The sequence below is a fragment of the Hemitrygon akajei genome, chromosome 2 (assembly GCF_048418815.1).
Source record: "Hemitrygon akajei chromosome 2, sHemAka1.3, whole genome shotgun sequence".
NCBI lineage: Eukaryota > Metazoa > Chordata > Chondrichthyes > Myliobatiformes > Dasyatidae > Hemitrygon > Hemitrygon akajei.
The window spans coordinates 55,866,064-55,889,047 of NC_133125.1; the positions used below are offsets into that span (position 1 = coordinate 55,866,064).

Genomic DNA, 22,984 nt, shown 5'->3' on the forward strand with positions numbered 1-22,984 from the left:
TCGATCAGGAGCTCCTCCAGCCACCCCGCAAAAAAAAAAGAAAATATATTAGTGAAGAAAAAAAAAGAAAATAATTAATGTCTCTACTCCCAATTAATACTCCTCAACTATTTTTTTTCTTATTCCTTATAAATGTCCTTCAAGTCCAACCTTATCTCAGTCTTCATCATTAGTCCACTTCATTTCTATAATTCTTTACTCCCCCTTGTGGATATCAGGTAGTTCTTGTACAAATTTCTCCGCTTTCCGGTAGTCAACGAAAAATCTTCTTTCTTTGTTATCCAGGAAAATGATCAATTTTGCTGGGTAGCTCAATAAAAATTTATAGCCCTTTTCCCATAAAGATTTTTTCACTGGATTAAATTCCTTCCGCCTCTTCAGAAAATCGTAGCTTATGTCTGGATAAAAAAAAACTCTTTTCCCTTCTATCATCAATGGCCCATTTCTCTTTTTAGCACCTTGAGTAGCTGCCTTCAAGATCATTTCTTTATCTTGGTACCTTAAGCATTTTATCAAAATTGATCTTGGATTTTGATCTTGTTGAGGTTTTGATCTTAAAGCTCTATGTACTCTTTCAATTTCAATTACTTGACTTCCCTCTTTCATTTCCAAAATTTTCGGAATCCATTCTTGGAAGAATTTTATTGGATTTTCTCCCTCTATACCTTCAAGCGCATCTATTTTTTCCAACATCCGTTTTCTTTCTGTTGTCCAGGCAAGATTATCGTCTTCTATCTTATCTATTCTTTCAGTGTTTTCTTCCATTTTTACTTCCATCTCTTTAACTTTATTATCTATCTTCTTTTGTTTTTCCACCACATTATTGAGTGTAATCTGCATCCTTCTTATATCTGTTCTTATAGCTTTTAATTCATGCATCATATATATCAGGATATCTCTTATGTCTCCTTTAATCTCCTCCTTTTCCTCTTCTTCTTCATCTATTTCTTCGTCTGTGTTTCCCGGAGAATCTGATTCCACTTCCGGTTCACTTCCAGCCGTAGTTGGGATTTGTAGTTTTGTTAGTATCTGTTCATGCATACTTGTTTCTTTGCGTATGCGTTGCTCTTGCCGTTTCTTCTTAGAGACCGCCAACATTGCCGCAACTTCCTGTCCCGCACCATCAGAAGTGCCATGCACTTCGCCGGGAGGAGATCCAACTTAAGTACGAGGCTTCGCCGAGACGGTTAGGCCTTTTTCCCCGCCGACTTGCGCAGTCTTCAAAGTAGTAGCTTTCTTCTGTTTCGGTTTAGGAGCCATATCTAAAAATAATCCTGAGTTGCTTATAAATAATTTCTAGTAGGTATTTGTTAACTCTTCTTCACTTAAACCCTATTTCATTACTTTTTATGAGGGAGCTGGATTCCCAACGTCTCGATCCTACGTCATCACGTGATGCCCCCCCAACAGAAATAGATCTAAGGTAGTGAGCAGTAAGGATGTCAAGAAGGACAGGCAGGTGATGGAGCAAATTTGCAGTCATTGGGATGAGTTGCAGTGCAATCAATGCAAAAAGTACCAAATACTGGACTTGCAGCATAAGGAATAAGGTGGATGATCTTCTTGTACAGTTACAGATTGGCAGGTATGATATTGTGGCCATCACTGAGACGTGGCTAAAGGATGCACGTCTCTGGGAGCTGAACGTCCAAGGATACACGGTGTATCGGAAGGATAGGTAGATAGAGGGGGTGGCATGGCTTTAATGGTAAGAAATGATATTAAATCATTAGAAAGAGTTGACATAGGATTGGAAGGTACACAACCTTTATGGGTTGAGCTAAGCAATCGTAGGGGTAAAAGGACCCTGATGGCAGTTATCTACAGGCCTCCAAACAGCTGCAGTGATGTGGACTACAAATTACAATAGGAAATTGAAAAGGCTTGCCAGAAGGGCAGTGTTATGATAATTGTAGGGGATTTTAACATGCGAGTGGATTGGGAAAATCAGGTCAGCTCTGGATCTCAAGAAAGAGAAATTGTAGAATGTCTATGAGATGGCTTTTTAGAACAGCTTGTTGTTGAGCCCACTAAGGGATCGTCTGTACTGGATTGGGTATTGTGTAATGAACCAGAGGTAATTAGAGAGCTGGAAGTGAAGGAACTCTTAGGAGGCAGTGATCACAACATGATTGAGTTCACTGTGAAATTTGAGAAAGAGAAGCCGAAATCCGATGTGTCAGTATTTCAGTGGAGTAAAGGAAATTACAGTGGCATGAGAGAGGAACTGGCCAAGGTTGACTGGAAAGGGACACTAGCGGGAAGGACGGCAGAGCAGCAGTGGCTGGAGTTATTGCAAGAAGTGAGGAAGGTGCAAGACAGATATATTCCAAAGAATAAGAAATTTTCGAATGGAAAAAGGATGCAACCGTGGATGACAAGAGAAGTCAAAGCCAAAGTAAAAGCAAAGCAGAGGGCATACAAGGAAGCAAAAATTAGTGGGAAGACAGAGGATTGGGAAGTTTTTAAAAGATTGTAAAAGGAAACTAAGAAGGTCATTAAGAGGGAAAAGATGAACTATGAAAGGAAGCTAGCAAATAATATCAAAGAGGATACTAAAAGCTTTTTCAAGTAATAAAGAGTAAAAGACAGGTGAGAGTAGATATAGGATCGATAGAAAATGATGCTGGAGAAATTGTAATGGGAGATAAGGAGATGGCGGAGGAACTGTACGAGTATTTTGCATCAGTCTTCACTGAGAAAGACATCAGCAATATCCCGGACATTCAATGGTGTCAAGGAAGAGAAATATGCGCAGTCACAATTATGACAGAGAAAGTACTCAGGAAGCTGAATAGTCTAAGGGTAGATAAATCTCCTGGACCAGATGGAATGCACCCTCGTGTTCTGAAGGAAGTAGCAGTGGAGATTGCAGAGGCACTAACAATGATCTTTCAAAAGTCGATAGATTCTGGCTTGGTTCCGGAGGACTGGAAGATTGCAAATGTCACTCTGCTATTTAAGAAGGGGGCAAGGAAGCAAAAAAGAAATTATAGACCTGTTAGCTTGACATCGGTGTTTGGAAAGTTATTGGAGTCGATTGTCAAGGATGAGGTTACGGAGTACCTGGAGGCATATGACAAGATAGGCAGAACTCAGCATGGTTTCCTTAAAGGAAAATTCTGCCTGACAAACCTAGTACATTTTTTTTGAGGAAATTACAAGTAGGTTAGACAAGGGAGAAGCAGTGGATGTTGTGTATTTGGATTTTCAGAAGGCCTTTGACAAGATGCTGCACATGAGGCTGCTAAACAAGGTAAGAGCCCATGGAATTACGGGAAAGTTACATATGTGGATAGAGCATTGGTTGATTGGCAGGAAACAGAGAGTGGGAATAAAGGGATCCCATTCTGTTTGGCTGCCCGTTACCAGTGGTGTTCCACAGGGGTCCATGTTGGGGCCGCTTCTTTCTACATTGTATATCAATGATTTGGATTATGGAATAGATGGCTTTGTGGCTAAGTTTGCTGATGATACAAAGATAGGTGGAGGGGCCGATAGTGCTGAGGAAACAGAGTCTGCAGAGAGACTTGGATAGATTGGGGGAATGGGCAAAGAAGTGGCAAATGAATTACAATGTCGGAAAGTGTATGGTCATGCACTTTGGCAGAAGAAATAAACGAGCAAACTATTATTTAAATGGGGAGAGAATTCAAAGTTCTGAGATGCATCGGGACTTGGGAGTCCTCGTGCAGGATACCCTTAAGGTTGAGTTGATGGTGAAGAAGGCGAATGCAATGTTGGCATTCATTTCTAGAGGAATAGAGTATAGGAGCAGGGATGTGATGTTGAGGCTCTATAAGGCACTGGTAAGACCTCACTTGGAATGCTGCGTGCAGTTTTGGACTCCTTATTTAAGAAAGGATGTGCTGACATTGGAGAGGGTTCAGAGAAGATTCACTAGAATGATTCTGGGAATGCGAGGGTTAACATGAGGAACGTTTGACTGCTCTTGGACTGTACTCCTTGGAGTTTAGCAGAATGAGGGGGGACCTCATAGAAACATTTCGAATGTTGAAAGGCATGGACAGAGTGGATGTGGCAAAGCTCTCTCCCATGGTGGGGGAATCTAGTACGAGAGGACATGACTTGAGGATTGCAGGGCGCCCATTCAGAACAGGGATGCAAAATTTTTTTTTTAGCCAGAGGGTGATGAATCTGTGGAATTTGTTGCCATGGGCGGCAGTGGTGGCCGTCATTGGGTGTATTTAAGGCAGAGATTGATAGGTATCTGAGTAGTCAGGGCATCAAAGGTTATGGTGAGAAGGCGGGGGAATGGGACTAAATGGGAGATTGGATCAGCTCATGATGAAATGGTGGAGCAGACTCGATGGGCCGATTGGCCGACTTCAGCTCCTTTGTCTTATGGTCTTATGGACTTGGAATCTGGAATTTGGATTGAGAAAAGATCCTGAAATCTCACTGACGTGACTTTATACACCTCACCCGGGTGGGACAGTATACTTGAAGATTATCATCTGGTATTCTTTCTTTTTCTTCCAACTCGGAGAGGCAAATGGAAAAGGTCGTGATGGCCAGTGTTGCACTTAAATAGGGTTAACTTGGACAGAAATGTGGAGATGACTGAGTTGACTTTGATAAGATTCACATCATTTCCTTGCAACTGAAGATTAATTAAATTTTGCAAATGATTCTGACAAATAAGTAATGTCACCTAGTTTTCTTGAGTTGATTAGTGAACTTAATCAGAATCAGGTTTATTATCACTGACATGTGACATGAAATTTGTTAACTTAGCAGCAGCAGTTCAGTGCAATACATGATCTAGCAGAGAGAGAAAATAATAATAAATAAAATAAAAGATAAACAAGTAAATCAATTGTGTATATTGAATAACTTTTTAAAAAATGGGCAAAAACAGAAATACCATATATTTTTAAAAAGTGAGCATTTGAGTTTTCAAAGCATTTTATTACAGTTTCAAAAAGGGCATAAAAATGTCTCGACTTTTGCGACCATCTGACTTCTGTGTGCAACAGCAAGTGTTCAAACTGTTCATCGTCAACACAGAGCTCTCGAAATAGTCAAGAATTGAGAGCATGGGACTTGATTTTGTTCACCGACGTGATAATAGTATTTAATTGTTTGTGCAGCTGATCACTTGGGTTTTTTTGTGACAAAATGTTGTCTGTGAATTAGTGAATGGTAAATAGGTTAGGTACAGTTTATATCAAGAAAGTAATAGCTTCACAGTGGCGTTCTGTCATTGGTGGTCCCTTAGCTGTTGCCAAAGCAAGCATGTTGGTGAGCAGACCGTCCTCCTCTTTGAAAAATTAATGAACAACCTGAATTATTGACTCCCCTTCATATCTGTTTCTAATCTCCTTGAAAATAACAACTCTTGAACCATGCTTTTATGAAGAGAACATAGCTAATAAGCAAGAATTTGTCGGCTGGCAAAGTTGATGCATCCAGTTGCAGAGCAAGTTCTGTTGTCCTAAGTTGCACAGTGTGTCTTCCACATTCTCAGACACTTCATCTATTTATCTTTGAACAGAGTTGTAGCTGAGCCTAATTGCTTTAATTATTTGATCTGGTGACTGATGCAAAACTGTACTTGGAACCTTTCCTACTGCAGGCAGTCAATTCGTCACCAGTTGTATGGAGCTTTCCAAATTTAGTAATGAGCATTGAAATGTATGAAGCGCGTGTACCATCACAGTCCCTCGCTCCAAAGCCCATAACTGTTAAACCTGCTCCACAATCCCTGTCCCTCTCTGAGTCCTTTAATGACAAAAAAATCTTTTGTATTTGACTACTCCCCTTCCCTATGTTCACTTTCTTACCATGTCTCTCCCTCCTGTCCCTGCACCGAACCATAACCTTAACAACTTCTCTGGGTATGGTAGTACCAACCAATCCCGCTTATGCTGCCTTGTGCAACTTTAGCCAATGGATCATCGCATTGTTGCTGTGCCTCGATTTAGTCCAATCTCCAAAGAGCAAGGTTCCTGCCATACCCCGGTGTCGATTGAAAACATTGTGTGTGTGTGCATTTAATCGGTTCAAAGTAATTCAATTCTTAAATTAAGCCTGTGAACCCTCAGCTGCACTGTTGCCAGCAAGTGCTTTTCTCACTGTCCCCTTGGAACGTCCCACTGCCTTGGGGGAAGAGGTGATTTTGCCCACTTTGGGAACCACTGGTGAAGAGAGAATAGAGCACTGGGCTTAAGCATGCATCCTTGAGGTGCGCCTGTGTTCACTATCAGTGAGGAAGAGATGTTATTTCTGATCTACACTGATTGTGGTCTCCTGATGGGGAAGTCGGGGATCAAGTTACAGAGGCAGTACAGAGATGTGCTTTGAAGCTTATTGATTAATACTGAGGAGATGATGGGGTTGAATGCTGAGCTGTAATCAATAAGCAGTAGACTGACATATGCATTGCTGTTCAGGTGTTCCAAAGCCAAGTGGTGAACCAATGAGGTTGTGTCCATAGTGAGATTGAAGCAAATTTCAGTGGGTCCAGCTTCTTGCTCAGGCTGGAGTTAGCTCTAGCCTTGACCAACCTCTCAAAGCCAGGCAATAGTGTTGAGATAGCTCTCCCTGCTTTACTTGAGCACTGGTATTATTGATGCCCTTTTGAAAGCATATGGGAATGTCCGATTGCAACAGTGAGAGGTTGTAGATGTCCTTGAACACTCCAGCCAGTTAGTTAGCACAGGTTTTCAGTACCTCACCAGGCACACCATCAGGCCTGATGACTTGTGAGGGTTCTGACATGGGCCTTCGAGACAGAGATCATTGGGTAGCTGGATGCTGTGAAGATTCGTACAGGTGTAATTTTATTCTCCCATTCAGAAAACAAATTAAAAGTGTTAAGCTGCTCAGAATGAGGTATCACCTCCATTTGTGCTGTTAGGTTTTGCCTTTTGAGAAGTAATGTAGTATGCAAAACCTGCCACAGTTGTTATGCATGTATTTGCCTTTTTCCTCTCATGACTACTTTCCATAGGTAGAATCTGGACTTCTTGTAGAGTTCCAGATTTCCAGTCTTGAACATCACGGGTCTAGCCTTCAGCAGGCTGCGAATGTCTTGGTTCATCTAGTGCTCCTGGTTTGAGTATGTTCGCTATGTTCTGAAAGGCACGTACTTATCCATGCTGCAGGTCTTGATGAAGTCAGTGACTTTTGTGGCATGTTCACTCAGAATACCGTTCTGACTGTTGGTCTGGCCAATTGGTCTCCATACTGCAGGACTGCTTTGATGACTTTGAATGGAATGTCTTCCATAATGAGGATGTCTGCCGAGTTCACAGATGGAGTAACATGCTTCATCCGGAAGTGCATCGATGATGTTGTCCTCAGATGTCAGTCAGGGTCTTGCCAAACCAGAAACCCTGGATCATTAGTTCCGTGTGAGCAGCACTTACTGTGTGACACAGAGCTTATGGTGCCAGCAATCAGCAGGAGCTCAAGAAATGCAGCTACGATCAGCGCAAAGCTATCAAGGCTGCGAAACAACAATACAGGGACAAGATTGAGTCAGGATTCACAATGAATAGCACACGTGACTTGTGGCAAGGGTTGCATACCATCACAAAGCCAAATGTTGCGGTGCCGCCAACATTACTATCTATCTCCCAGGTGAGCTCAATTGCTTTTACAGTCGGTTCGATGTGGCTAACTCTGAGCCTTCAAGGGAAGCCACCGCTACAACCTGCAACCTGGTCATCTCTGAGGCTGAGATACGCAGATGTTTCCAACGAGTGGACTGTCGCAAGCTTGCGGGACCAGACGGCATCCCAGGGCAAGTACTCAGGATGTGCACAGCACAACTGTCGGGTGTGTTTGCTGACATTTTTTATCTCTCCCTCTCCCTGTGTAGAGTGCCCTCCTGCTTCAAAACATCCACCATTGTCCCTGTACCTAAAAAGACCAAGGTAGCATGTCTTACCGACTAGTGTCCTGTTGCATTCACCTCAGTAATAAGCAAATGCATTGAGAAACTGGTCAAGGATTACATCTGCAGCATGCTGTCACCCAAACTGGACCCCCTACAATTCGCCTGCCAACACAACCAATTGACAGACGACACAATAGCCACTGCTCTACATACCGTACCTACACAACTGGAGAAGAAGGATGCTTATGTGACAATGCTGTTCTTGGACTACAGTTCAGCATTCAACACCATAATTCAATCCAGGCTCAACAAGAAGCTCAGAGACCTTGGTCTTGACCCTGCCTTATGCAGCTGGATCCTTGACTTCCTGTAGATCGCCAGCAGGTTGTAAAAGTGGGCTCCCTCACCTCTGCTTCTCTGACTTCTCAACACAGGAGCCCCTCAGGGCTGGGTACTAAGTCTTCTCCTTTACTCCCTGAATACCCATGACTGTGTAGCCACCCACAACTCTAATGAGCTAATCAAATTTGCCAGTGACACTACATTGATTGGCCTGATCTCAAACAATAACAAAGTGGCCTACAGGGAAGAAGTTATCTCTCTGACACAGTGGTGTCAAGAAAACAACTTCTCCCTCAATGTCACAGAAACAAAGGAGCTGGTTGTGGATTACAGGAGGAATGGAGTTGGGCTAACCCCTATTGACATCAATGAATTTGGGGTATAGAGGGTGAACAGCTTCAAGTTCTTCGGCATCCACATCACCGAGGACTTCACGTGGTCTGTACACACCAGCTTTGAGATGATAAAGGCACAACAGCACCTCTTTCACCTCAGACGGCTGAGGAATTTTGGTATGGCCCCCCCCAAATTTTAAGAGCTTTCTACAGGGGCACAATTGAGAGCATCCTGACTGGCTGCATCACTGCCTGGTATGGGAACTGTACCTCCCTTAATCGCAGGATTCTGCATAGAGTGGTGCAGACAGTCCAGCACATTTATAGTTGTGAATATCCCATGATTCAGGACATTTTCAAAGACAGGTGTGAAAAACGGGACCCGAGTCACCCCAAAGACAAACTGTTCCAGCTACTACCATCTGGGAAACAGTACCACAGCATAAAAGCCAGGATCAGCAAGCTCCGGGGGCAGCTTCTTTGACCAGGCCATCAGTCTGATTAACTTGGTCTGATTTGAGTGTATTTCTATGTTATGTTGACTGTTTTATTATTATAAATTATTTTAAATTACAATGATTGTACATTTAGATGGAGATGTAATGTGAAGATTTTAACTGATGTTCGTGAAGGATGTAAAAAATAAAGTGAATTCAGTTCAATTCAAATATACCTCAGTTGTCTGAATGGTGACCATGAACCTACCAGATTGTTGTAATATTGTATTTAATTTGCCTGTGTATTGCAGGAAAAAATGTGCCACCGTCATTAGATCTGGCCTGTGCCTTTGAACCCCACCAATGTGATTGATGCTCAGCTGCCTTTCTAAATAACAAAGCAAACCCTTGGGTTCTCAAGGCAGTTGGGAATGGACAGCAACTTCTGACCTCGGCACCAACCAAATTAAAACCACCTTTTGGGGGGGAAATTTAAGCATGACTGACTTCTAAACAGAATAATAATGGGTGATTAACAGGTCAACTATCCATGTTAAGGTTACCCCAATGCATAGAAAAGGGCATTGTGGGTAATTGACTTCTGTTTGTCGATTTATTTCCATATCTTTCAGACCACTGTGATTAAACAATACATTAGTAAAGAAGTAAATATTATGCTTTTATTTTTCATGTGTTTTCTTCTGTTGTTAGTCTTACTGATAATTATTGATAATGTGCTATAAGATAGAAGCAAAATACAGTTTTGGGTAATACGTACTTCCCAAAAATTCCACAAGGTGGCAGAATTTATCCACTTAAGAGATTTTACTCCTGAATCTTCATTGTTAAGTACATGTATACTTTTAATGAGTTTTGAAGTTTCGCTTTTTTTTTCTAGACAAGACAATAATGTAGATTCAACATCTTCCTATAAAGAATACAATGAACAAGAAGCACCTGGATTGACACATGGTATGTTACTTTTATTGCTTTGATTTCTAATGAAATTGGTATAGGTATGCTGATTTTTATTTAAAATGTCAAGTTGACTTGAGTTGTTTAACCATTTTTTATAAAGTTGGTCTTTATTTCCTTATATTTTGTTTCTATTAAATGGATTTCATGCAGAGTATATTAAATAATTTTTGAAATTAACGGAAAAATCAAATTTTGGTTGAAGGGCAACTAAGATTGAAATTGCCAATTTCTATATACCCCAATAATAAACTGGAGCATATTGTTGCTTCAAAATTGTTGGAATCTCAAATGAACATTAGAGGGTGCCATCTCACAGGCATTTATATAGTCATTTCTCAGCATAAGTTGGGCAATGTATTTCATTGCAGTGTTGTTACCAATTTTGAATATAGTTTCATTTTAAACTGCAATTTAAAGAACCATGACAAATGAAACAATTTTGCACAGTTTAATGCTATCCAAAATAGTGAAACCTATTTTCCTGTAAGTAGGAGAGGAAAATTTAATCTCGTGCTCGGAAATCTAAATGGATTTTGAATAGGAGAAATTGGGGACATTAAATTTTGTTGTCATTTATATGCTGATCGTATTTTAGAACTCTGGATAGATAAATATCATCAACGTAAACCGGCTCTTACTCTTTATTTCTCACTCTTCACTGGTGCTTCCCTTTTTGGATATGACTTTCACAACTGCATTCTGTGGTGAAGTGCATAAAAGGTAGTAGCTTTCACTGCGCACCCCCCCCCCCACCCCCAAACCTGTTCCAGTAAGCAGCACACATAGGCAAATAGGAAGGTATGGTGTTGAAAGGACTAGCAAGTCAAAATAAATGGTAAGTGAAACATTAAGGCCAATTTATTTAAGACACAACAATGAAAGGGAGAACATGTTTGAATAAGATGTGGAAGAAGTAAAAACGAAAGTCAGCTTGCGTAAGAATGGAATGGAAAAGATATGTCACCTGAATTCAGCTGAAATATAGTATCTTCTACAATGAGAAATAGAATATCAGCTTGAATGAGGCTGGAGGTGGAGAATTTTGTAACAGTTTTATATGAGAAAGGGAAAAAAAGGTTTACCTTAAAGTGAATATTAAATTAATCAAGGAATGAGGTAAGGCTCTTGATATCAAGACTGAGAATTAGAAGCCTAGAAGCAGATGAAACTTTGGCAATGTGAATTGGAGCACTGAAGGCTTGATGTAGGGAAGTGATTTATAATAACTAAAATGATTTCATTGACCTGTTTTCCTTACTTTAAAATAGAACTTGTATTCATACATAAGTCAATAGTACGATTTTGTGAGGATGTCTCAGTCAGTGTTTGAGGTCATCACTGCTATTAGAACATCGCTTGACATGTAGGCTCTGCGAGGTTTTTAATCAATACAGCCTAACTGCTGAGTATTCTTGCATCAAGTTACGAAACCCGGTTTCTTTAATTGTTACATAAGGTCTTTCTTTTTGTTAGCATTTTGGTGGTTAACAAATATAAAAAGGTCTTTTTGTTTGGTTTCGTATCCTGAACATTTCACTTTAGGTGAAAGTAAAGTAGAATTAACTTATTGCTTCATTTCTCTATTGTTGTAACATCCGTGTAAAGAGTTTTTATTTGCAATGTAATCATTTCTCTATGTGAAGGATTATCCCATTATGTGTTATTAATTAGCATGATTAAATGCTAAAGCACATTTTTGTTAATACATATTTCAAGAAATTGAAGTCTTTGTGCATCATGTTATATTATTCAACAGATCTACAAGATATATAATTTTAAGGTGTTTCCCCTGTGCGTTTGTTTCCTTGCACAATTAATGTAAAACCCTGGGAATGGCATTATTTCTAGCTGCAGTTAGTAGAATGTCTTAAACCGCCATGACAACAGATGCCTTTGCACTTAACGTATTTCATTTGTTGTGCTATGTCGTATGATATGGGCGATTATGGTCTTTCCATGGTCATCAATATTATCGGCAAACTTATCTACAGAAGAGGTTTGCCATTGCCTCTGTCTGGGCAGTGTCTGTGCAAGACAGGTGACCCCAGCCATTATCAATACTCTTCAGAGATTGCCTGCCTGGTGTCAGTGATCACATAACCAGGATTTATGATATGTATCTGCTGCTCATATGACCACCACCTGATCCCATGGCCTCAGGTGATTCTGATCAGGGGGCTAAGCAGGTGCTACACCTTGCCCAAGAGTGACTTGCAGGCTAGCAGAGGGAAGGAATACCATTCACCTTCTTTGGTAGAGGCACATCTCCACACGGACACCTAACTTATTACAGCAAGTTAAACATATTTCTTCTTTCATTTTTAACTTTGAGCTTTTCTCACACGCTGGCATTTGAAACATAAATATGTTGGTTAAAGTGAATGCTGTAACAGCTGTCTGTGCACGTTCTTAATTTCATGAACTTGTGATACTCAGCGATGTTAATTATGTAGAGATTATTTTAAAAGAATCCAAAGTATTAAAAAGTTTCAGTGTTTCAAGTCTTGGTATTGCATTGCGCGAGCTTTAACAATTTGGAATGCATAAAGATAAAGTTACAGTGAAAGCTTTGCTTTGTCATGCCACTTTGCCTAGCTTTCAATGTATTAGAAATTAAGGTAGTTTGGGAAAGTAAATACTCTTCCGTAATAGGGTTCACTTATTGCACAGGGAGAGGCGGAGGCTTTTTAAAAATGACAGCCTTAAGTATTGAACAGAAAAAAAAGTACCTTCCAGAGTAAATTCACTACAACAATATAAAGCTCATTCTTGAACAGTATTTGTTTAAATTGTACTCTAACCAAAACCAGGATATCCTAGATTATTTAAAGATATTATGAATCATGAAATTAGTAAAAGTCCATTTACCATATGGTTTTGTACATTTGGATCATGTTTATCTCCCATGATAAAACCAAATTAAAATCTGCCAGAAAAATTTAAATTTCCTTGAATGTCACTAAAAGATAAGTTAATACAGTGGATTCTGGTTAATTGGTTAATCGGGGCAAACCACTTATTTGGGACAACTCTCAAAGAACAAAACTATTGGAGAAAGTAGCCAGGATTCCCTTCGTTTATTTGGGACACTGCTGCTTTATTGGGATAGGAGACCATTGCCAAACAGTTTCTAACTAGCATCAATTATTTGTGCTTGTGTGGCTGTTAAGACACTACACTGTGCTTAGAGCAAGTAGTTTTTAAGTAACGCCAGCTACACATGCTTGTGTTCAAAAGGCAGGATTTTTTTCACTGACAGCTGATGTGAAATAAGCGGCAAGACAATTCAGAACTGTTTTGCTCACTGCGGTTTCAAGCTTTCAGTCTTGGAAATGCCAGAAAAGACTGGGAGTGAAAATGAAATGATTTCATTACTTCAGCAAATTAGGAACTATGAAGAATTTGATGGTATAGACAGTCATCTTGAATATTACCTGTGGTACCCACCGGACACTCAGCTCTCACCTGTTTGCATGCGACAGCTGCCACATCCTAGTACACCACTTTGACATCCAGGCTAAACTAGGTGAGGGTGGTTGACGGTTCTAATACCCCTGTGAGATAGGGGCATGCATGTCTTAGCATGCAAAGCCAACTCCGACCGACTGGGCAGGTGAGATCTACAGTGAGATCAATGGCCAGAAGTGTGGTTTGCAGCGCTTCGCAGAGAGTGAAGGGCACAGGGAGTCGCAGAAGAAGTCAAGATCATCAACTGCGATCAAACCCCAGTTGTGACAGCTACTTGTACCACTGGACCTGGGCTACTGAGTCAAAAGATTGGAACAGTATGAACTCATCAGTGTGACAGATTTTCCACTTTCAAAACTCTCCTGCAAAGTGAGAGGTACAACAGACGACCACCAGTAGCACTGATAGTGTTCTAATTTGTTCTGTATTTCATGTAAATACATAATTAGTGGCTCCTCCCACTTTTTCCAAATACAAGGTGTCACCATGCTCCCCCTACTCTTTCTGAGAGACACTGACAATCTCATTGGTGCTCCTTCATGCACCCGTGCTGAGCTCGTTAATTTCATCAACTTTGTCTCCAACTTCCACCCTACCCTAAAATTCACTTGGTCCATTTCTGACACCTCTCTTTCCTTCCTTGATCTCTGCATCCATCACTGGGGACAGACTGTCTACTGATAATTTTACAAACTTACTGACTCCCACAGTTCTTCCCACCCTGTTTCCTGTAAAAGTGTTGTTTCCTATTCATCAGTTTCTTCGTCTCTGTTCCATCTGTTCCCAGGATGAGTCTTTCCTTACCAGAACATCAGAGATGTCTTCCAAGGAGCAAGGTTCCCTTCCTCCACCATTGTTGCTGCCCTCACCTGCATCACTTCCGTTTCCTGGACATTTGCGCTCACCCCATCTTCCCGGCTTTAACAGGGATAGAGTTCCTCTTGTCCTCACCTACCACCCCATGAGTGTCTGCATCAAACACATCATTCTGTGCAACTTCCGCCATCTTCAGTGGGATCCTACCACCAAACACATCTTCACCTCCCTTCCCCAACTTTCCGCAGGGATTGCTCCCTCTGTGATTTCCTTGTCCATTTGTCCTTCCCTAATAATCTCCCTCCTGACACTGATTCCTGCAAGTGGAAGAATTGCTGCAGCAGCCCATTTACTTCCTCTCTCACCTCCATTCAGAGCTCCAAACTGTCCTTCCAGGTGAGGCAACACTTCACCTACGAATCTGTTGGGATTGTCTACTTATCTGGTGTTCCCAATGCAACCTCCTCAACGTTGGTGAGACCTGACGTAGATTGGTGGACCGTTTGGTTCAGTACCTTTGTTCCATCTGCAAAAACCAGGATTTCTCAGTGACCAGTTACTGTATTTTAATTCTAATCCCCATTTCCATTGTCTTGTCGTCTATGGCCTGCTCTACTGCCACGACGAGGCCATTCTCAGTTTGGAGAGCAAAAATCATATTCCATTTGGGTAGTATCCAATCTCATGGCATGCACATATACAGTGGCATGCAAAAGTTTGGGCACCCCGGTCAAAATTTCTGTTACTGTGAATAGCGAAGTGAGTAAAAGATTACCTGATTTCCAAAAGGCATTAAGTTAAAGATGACACATTCCTTTAATATTTTAAGCAAGATTACTTTTTTATTTCCATCTTTTACAGTTTCAAAATAACAAAAAAGGAAAAGGGCCCAAAGCAAAAGTTTGAGCACCCTGCATGGTCAGTACTTAGTAACACCCCCTTTGGCAAGTATCACAGCTTGTAAACACTTTCTGTCGCCAGCTAAGAGTCCTTCAGTTCTTGTTTGGGGGATTTTCACCCATTCATCTTTGCAAAAGGCTTCTAGTTTTGTGAGATTCTTTGGCCATCTTGCATGCACTGCGCTTTTGAGGTCTGTCCACAGATTTTCGATGATGTTTAGGTCGGGGGATTGTGAGAGCCATGGCAAAACCTTCAGCTTGCACCTCTTGAGGTAGTCCATTGTGGATTTTGAGGTATGTTTAGGATCATTATCCTGTTGTAGAAGCCATCCTCTTCATCTTCAGCTTTTTTACAGATGGTGTAATGTTTGCTTCCAGAATTTGCTGGTATTTAATTGAATTCATTCTTCCCTCTACCAGTGAAATGTTCCCCGTGCCACTGGCTGCAACACAAGCCCAAAGCATGATCGATCCACCCCCATGCTTAACAGTTGGAGAGGTGTTCTTTTTATGAAATTCTGCACCCCTTTTTCTCCAAACATACCTTTGCTCATTGCAGCCAAAAAGTTCTATTTTAACTTCATCAGTTCACAGGACTTGTTTCCAAAATGCATCAGGCTTGTTTAGATATTCCTTTGCAAACTTCTGACACTGAATTTTGTGGTGAGGATGCAGGAAAGGTTTTCTTTTGATGACTTTTCCATGAAGGTCATATTTGTGCAGGTGTTGCTGCACAGTAGAACAGTGCACCACCACTCCAGAGTCTGTTAAATCTCCCTGAAGGTCTTTTGCAGTCAAATGGGGGTTTTGATTTGCCTTTCTAGCATGAGCACTTCTCTCGGAAAGTTTTCTTGGCCTTCCAGACTTCAACTTGACCGCCGCCATTCCTGTTAACTGCCATTTCTTAATTACATTACAAACTGAGGAAATGGCTACCTGAAAACGCTTTGCTGTCTTCTTATAGATTCATAGAATAGTACAGCACATTACAGGCCCTTCGTCCCACAATCTTCTGCCAACCCTCAAACCCTGCCTCCCATATAACCCCCCACCTTAAATTCCTCCATATACCTGTCTAGTAGTCTCTTAAACTTCACTAGTGTATCTGCCTCCACCACTGACTCAGGCAGTGCATTCCACGCACCAAACACTCTGAGTGAAAAACCTTCCTCTAATATCCCCCTTGAACTTCCCTCCCGTTACCTTAAAGCCATGTCCTCTTGTTCTGAGCAGTGGTGCCCTGGGGAAGAGGTACTGGCTGTCCACTCTGCCTATTCCTTTTAATATCTTGTACACCTCTATCATGTCTCCTCTCATCCTCCTTCTCTCCAAAGAGTAAAGCCCTAGCTCCCTTAATCTGTGATCATAATCCATACTTTCTAAACCAGGTAGCATCCTGGTAAATCTCCTCTGTACCCTTTCCAATGCTTCCACATCCTTCCTATAGTGAGGCAACCAGAACTGGACACAGTACTCCAAGTGTGGCCTAACTAGAGTTTTATAGAGCTGCATCATTACATTGCGTCTCTTAAACTCTATTCCTCGACTTATGAAAGCTAACACCCCATAAGCTTTCTTAACTACCCTATCTACCTGTGAGGCAACTTTCAGGGATCTGTGGACATGTACCCCCAGATCCCTCTGCTCCTCCACACTACCAAGTATCCTGCCATTTACTTTGTACTCTGCCTTGGAGTTTGTCCTTCCAAAGTGTACCACCTCACACTTCTCTGGGTTGAACTCCATCTGCCACTTCTCAGACCACTTCTGCATCCTATCAATGTCTCTCTGCAATCTTCGACAATCCTCTACACTATCTACAACACCAACAACCTTTGTGTCGTCTGCAAACTTGCCAGCCCACCCTTCTACCCCTTCATCCAGGTCGTTAATAAAAATCACAAAAAGTAGAGGTCCCAGAACAGATCCTTGTGGGACACCACTAGTCACAACCCTCCAATCTGAATGTACTCCCTCCACCACGACCCTCTGCCTTCTGCAGGCAAGGCAACTCTGAATCCACCTGGCCAAACTTTCCTGGATCCCATGCCTTCTGACTCTCTGAATAAGTCTACTGTGTGGAACCTTGTCCAGTGCCTTACTAAAATCCATGTAGATCACATCCACTGCACTACCTTCATCTATATGCCTGGTCACTTCCTCAAAGAACTCTATCAGGCTTGTTAGACACAATCTGCCCTTCACAAAGCCATGCTGACTGTCCCTGATCAGACCATGATTCTCTAAATGCCCATAGATCCTATCTCTAAGAATCTTTTCCAACAGCTTTCCCACCACAGACGTAAGGCTCACTGGTCTATAATTACCCGGATTATCCCTACTACCTTTTTTGAACAAGGGGACAACATTCGCCTCCCTCCAATCCTCCGGTACCATTCCCGTGGACAACGAGGACATAAAGATCCTAGCCAGAGGCTCAGCAATCTCTTCCCTCGCCTCGTGGAGCAGCCTGGGGATTATTCCGTCAGGCCCCGGGGACTTATCCATCCTAATGTATTTTAACAACTCCAACACCTCCTCTCCCTTAATATCAACATGCTCCAGAACATCAACCTCACTCATATTGTCCTCACCATCATCAAGTTCCCTCCCAGTGGTGAATACTGAAGAGAAGTATTCATTGAGGACCTCGCTCACTTCCACAGCCTCCAGGCACATCTTCCCACTTTTATCTCTAATCGGTCCTACCTTCAATCCTGTCATCCTTTTGTTCTTCACATAATTGAAGAATGCCTTGGGGTTTTCCTTTACCCTACTCACCAAGGCCTTCTCATGCCCCCTTCTTGCTCTTCTCAGCCCCTTCTTAAGCTCCTTTCTTGCTACCCTATATTCCTCAATAGACCCATCTGATCCTTTCTTCCTAAACCTCGTGTATGCTGCCTTCTTCTACCTGACTAGATTTTCCACCTCACTTGTCACCCATGGTTCCTTCACCCTACCATTCTTTATCTTCCTCACCAGGACAAATTTATCCCTAACATCCTGCAAGAGATCCTTAAACATCGACCACGTGTCCATAGTACATTTCCGTGCAAAAACATCATCCCAATTCACATCCGCAAGTTCTAGCCTTATAGCCTCATAATTTGCCCTTCCCCAATTAAAAATTTTCCTGTCCTTTCTGATTCTATCCTTTTCTATGATAATGCTAAAGGTCAGGGAGTGGTGATCACTGTTCCCCAAGATGCTCACCCACTGACAGATCTGTGACCTGATCTGGTTCGTTACCTAATACTAGATCTAGTATGGCATTCCCCCTAGTCGGCCTGTCAACATACTGTGACAGGAATCGGTCCTGGACACACTTAACAAACTCTGCCCCATCTAAACCCTTGGAACTTAATCAAGTGCCAATCAATATTAGGGAAGTTAAAGTCACCCATGATGACAACCCTTTTATTTTTGCACCTTTCCAAAATCTGCCTCCCAATCTGCTCCTCGGTATCTCTACTGCTACCAGGGGGCCTATAGAATACCCCTAGAAGAGTAACTGCTCCCTTCCTGTTCCTGACTTCCACCCATACTGACTCAAAAGAGGATCCTGCTACATTACCCACCCTTTCTGTAGCTGTAATAGTATCCCTGACCAGTAATGCCACCCCTCCTCCCCTTTTCCCCCTCTCTATCCCTTTTAAAGCACTGAAATCCAGGAATATTGAGAATCCATTCCTGCCCTGGTGCCAGTCAAATTTCTGTAATGGCCACTACATCATAATTCTATGTATGTATCCAAGCCCTATGTTCATGACCTTTGTTCCTGATGCTTCTTGCATTGAAGTACACACACTTTAGCCCTTCTACCTTACTACCTTTACACCCTTTATTCTGCTTCTCTTTCCTCAAAGCCTCTCTATATGTTAGATCTGGCTTTACTCCATGCACTTCTTTCACTGCTCTATCACTCCGGGTCCCATCCCCCTTGCAAGTTAGTTTAAACCCTCCCGAACCATGCTAGCAAACCTACCTGCAAGGATATTGCTCCCACTTGAGTTCCGGTGCAACCCATCCAATCTGTACAGGTCCCACTTTCCCCAGAAGAGATCCCAATGATCCATAAATCTAAAACCCTGCCTCCTGCACCAACTCCTCAGCCATGCATTCAACTGCCATCTCCTCCAGTTCTTACCATCACTATCACGTAGCACTGGCAGCAATCCTGAGAACGCCACCCTTGAGGTCCTGTTCTTCAGCCTTCTGCCTAGTTCCCGAAACTCACACTTCAGGATCTCATCCCTCTTCCTGCCTATGTCATTGGTACCAACATGTATTATGACTTCTGGTTGCTTTCCCTCTCATACCAGGATGTCATGCACCCGGTCAGAGACATCCCGGACCCTGGCACCCAGGAGGCAACAAACCATGCGGGTGTCCTTCTCACATCCACAAAAATCTCCTGTCTGCTCCCCTGACTATTGAGTCTCCAATGACGACAGCTCTCCTCTTCTCCGTCCCATCCTTCTGCACCACAGGGTCAGACTCAGTGCCAGAGGCCCTGCCACCGTGGCTCACACCTGGTTGGTTGTCCACGCCAACAGTATCCAGGATGGTAAACTTATTGTTCAGGGGAATGGCTACAGGGGTGCTCTGCACTACCTGTCTACTCACCTTCACTTTCCCCCCTCTGACTGTCACCCAACGACCTGCTTCCAGCAGCCTAGGTGTGACTATCTCCCTGTAGCTCTCATCTATGACTACCTCATTTTCCCTTATGAGTTGAAGCTCATCCAGCTGCTGCTCCAGATTCCTCACATGGTCTTCCAGATCGCCCAGCCACATGCACTTCTGCCAGACGTGACTCTGCGGGAGAGGGGAGTTCTCCCAAGACTGCCACATCTCACAGGAGAGGCACATCACCGTCTCAGGAGGCATTGTAAAGACTAACTCGGAACAAACTCATCCTCCGCCTCTTCTCGTCGAAGCCTCTCGAGTCAAAGCCTCAAATCTCCACTCCTTCACTGGCCACTTTTCTTATAGCCTTCTGCTTTGTGGGCATCATTTCTTTTAATTTTCAGAGTGCTGGGCAGCTGCTTAGAGGAGCCCGTGACTGCTGATTGTTGGGACAAGGTTTGAGGAGTCAGGGTATTTATAAAGCTTTGAAATTTGCATCACCTGGCCTTTCCTAACGATGACTGTGAACAAGCCATAGCCCTAAAAAGCTAATTTAAGGTCTGAAATCTTGCTGAAAGTTATGACAGCTCAAATCTCTTGGGGTGCCCAAGTTTTTGCATGGTGCTCCTTTCCTTTTTTTCACTCTAAAATTGTACAAAACAAAAATAATACACTAATCTTGCTTAAAATCTTGAAAAGAATGTTTCATCTTTAACTTAATGCCTTTTGGAGATCAGTTCACCTTCTACTCAACTATTCACAGTAACAGAAGTTTTGACCGGGGTGCCCAAACGTTTGCATGCCACTGTATTTCTCCAACTTCCAGTAATTTTTCCTCCTTCCCTTTCTACTTTCTGAACATAAAGAGCAGACCTTTTGAATATGTTTTGTACCTGGCTGTGACTTAAGACATTGGAACAGAGTCTGGCCATTCAGCCCATCAGATCTGCTCTGCTATCCCATCGTGGCTGACGTGTTATCCCCCTCATCCCCATTCTCCTGTGTTCCAGTAACCTTTGACTCCCTTACTAATCAAGAACCTATCAACCTCTGCTTTAAGTACACTTGGTCTCCACAGCCATATGTGGCAATGAATGCTGCAAATTCACCACCCTCTTGTTAAAGAAATTCCTCCTCATCTCTGTTCTAAGGGCCAGCCTTGTATTCTGTGATTGCACCCTCTGGTCTGAGGCTCCGCTGCTTTCGTAAGCATTCTCTCCACATCCACTTTCACAGTTTTTCAATGTTTGATAGGTTTCAATGAGATTCCCCCCCTCCCCATTCTTCTAAACTCTGGTGAGAACAGGCCCAAAACCATCAATTGCTCCCCATATGTAAACCCTGACATTCTTGGAATCATTCTCCTGAACTTCCTCTGGACCCTCTCCAATGCCAGCACATTCTTTCTTGTATCAGGAGCCCAAAACTACTCTCAAGACTCCAAGTGCGATCTGACAAATACCTTGTAAAGCCTTCAGCATTACATCCTTGCTTTTGTATTCTAGGCCTCTCAAAATGAATGTTAACATTGTGTTTGACTCACCCTGCAAGTTAACCTTTAGAGAATCCTGTGGGAAGACTCCTGAGTCCCTTTGTGCTGCTGTTTTATGAATTTTCTACCTGTTTAGTAAAAGAATCAATGCCTTTATTCCTTCTACCGAGGTGCATGGCCATACACTTCCCAACACTATATTCCATCTACCACTGCTTTGCCCATTCTAAGTCCTTTTGTATGCTCACTGCTTCCTCAACGTTATTTCGCCCTACATCTATCTTTGTTTCGTCCACAAACTTAGTCAGAAAGCCATCAATTCTGTTGTTAAAATCATTGACATATAACATGAAAAGAAGCAGTCCCAACACCGATCCCTGTGTAACATCACTAGTCACGGGTTTTATTCCCACTCTTTGCCTCCTTCCAGTCAGATAATCTTCTGGCCATGCTGGTATCTTTCCTGTAATACCACGGGTTCAATCTTGTTTAGCAACATTATGTGCGGCACCTTGTCAAAGACCTTCTGAAAGTCCAAGTTAAGCAACATCCATTGACTCCTTAGTTTATCTTGCCTTTTATTTCCTAAAAGAATTCCAACAGATTTGCCAAGCAAGAGTTCCGCTTCAGGAAACCATGCTGACTTTGGCCTATTTTGTCATATGCCTCCAAGTACTCCGATACTTCATGGACTCCAACATCTTTTCAACCTCTGAAGTCAGGCTAACTGGCCTATATTTTCCTGTATTTTGCCGCACTCCTTAAAGAATGTGTGACTTTTGTAATTTTCCAATCCTTAGGAACCATTCCAGAATCTAGTGATTCTTGAAAGTGTTACGTACTCGTGACACGTGACAGTGGTACCCTTGTCACGTGACTGGGGTTGAAGCTATACTGGACTTAAGGTAATGGTCTTGTGATGGTGGAGTGACGTCATTTTCCCGCCAGTAGAGGTCATGTGACAGGTTTTTTTTACAGGGTATAAAAGGAAGACCCCACCCTGTGGGGAGGGGCAGTTCGTGGCTGGATTTGCCAAGTTGACTTCATGCCACTGCGTGATTTAATGTGATGACGCAGTTTAGTTGAAAGATGAAGTTTTATCTAATGCCTAAAGTTTAAAAGGTCATTGCCAGCAGTTTCTTTACAATACTGCTGGTTAAGAATTAGTGGAGAGTGAAGATAAAAGTTCGGGAGTTAAAGATCGAGGAGAATCGATTTTCGACGGTGGAATGGGTTCGACCTTGTGTGATCCTCATTCGGGAGGATTTCGTTGACTGTCCTCGTGTTAATCTCTGCAGGATAGCAGGAAATTGAGGACAGTGTGGAAGAAAAGGTCAGTGCTTTTAAGCCGTTACGTTTCATAAAATTTCTTCGTGGGGAGAGTTCGACGCCGGGGATCGAAGGAAAACGACGTGGAAGAGAATTTAAATCGCCTTAAAAAATCTCTCCTTTTAAATGGACTGAGCATTTTGAACTTTTGGCAATATCGCTTTAAACAACTGTTTTTGCAACATCGCTTTAAGAACTGTTAAGCTGCCGCACAGCAGCTGTTTTCCGGTTACGTTAGTGTTTGTTTACTTTTGGGGGGTTTGTTTTCAGTGTTTAATAAAGGTGTTATTTGTTATAAAAACCCTTGCCTAACTCACATATATTTATTGTTGCCTGAATACGTAACAAAAGATTATTACTAATGCCACCACTATCTCGACATTTACCTCTTT

General features: G+C 42.3%; 1 protein-coding gene across 1 annotated transcript in view; it reads left to right on the top strand.

Moving 5' to 3' along the window:
- LOC140741961 (caspase activity and apoptosis inhibitor 1) overlaps nucleotides 1–22,984 on the top strand; it is a 61,644-nt gene that overhangs the window by 29,706 nt on the left and 8,954 nt on the right. Inside the window, exon 5 of the mRNA XM_073072583.1 lies at nucleotides 9,880–9,953. Coding sequence (XP_072928684.1) covers nucleotides 9,880–9,953 — 74 coding nt within the window. The remainder of the gene's footprint in view (nucleotides 1–9,879; nucleotides 9,954–22,984) is intronic.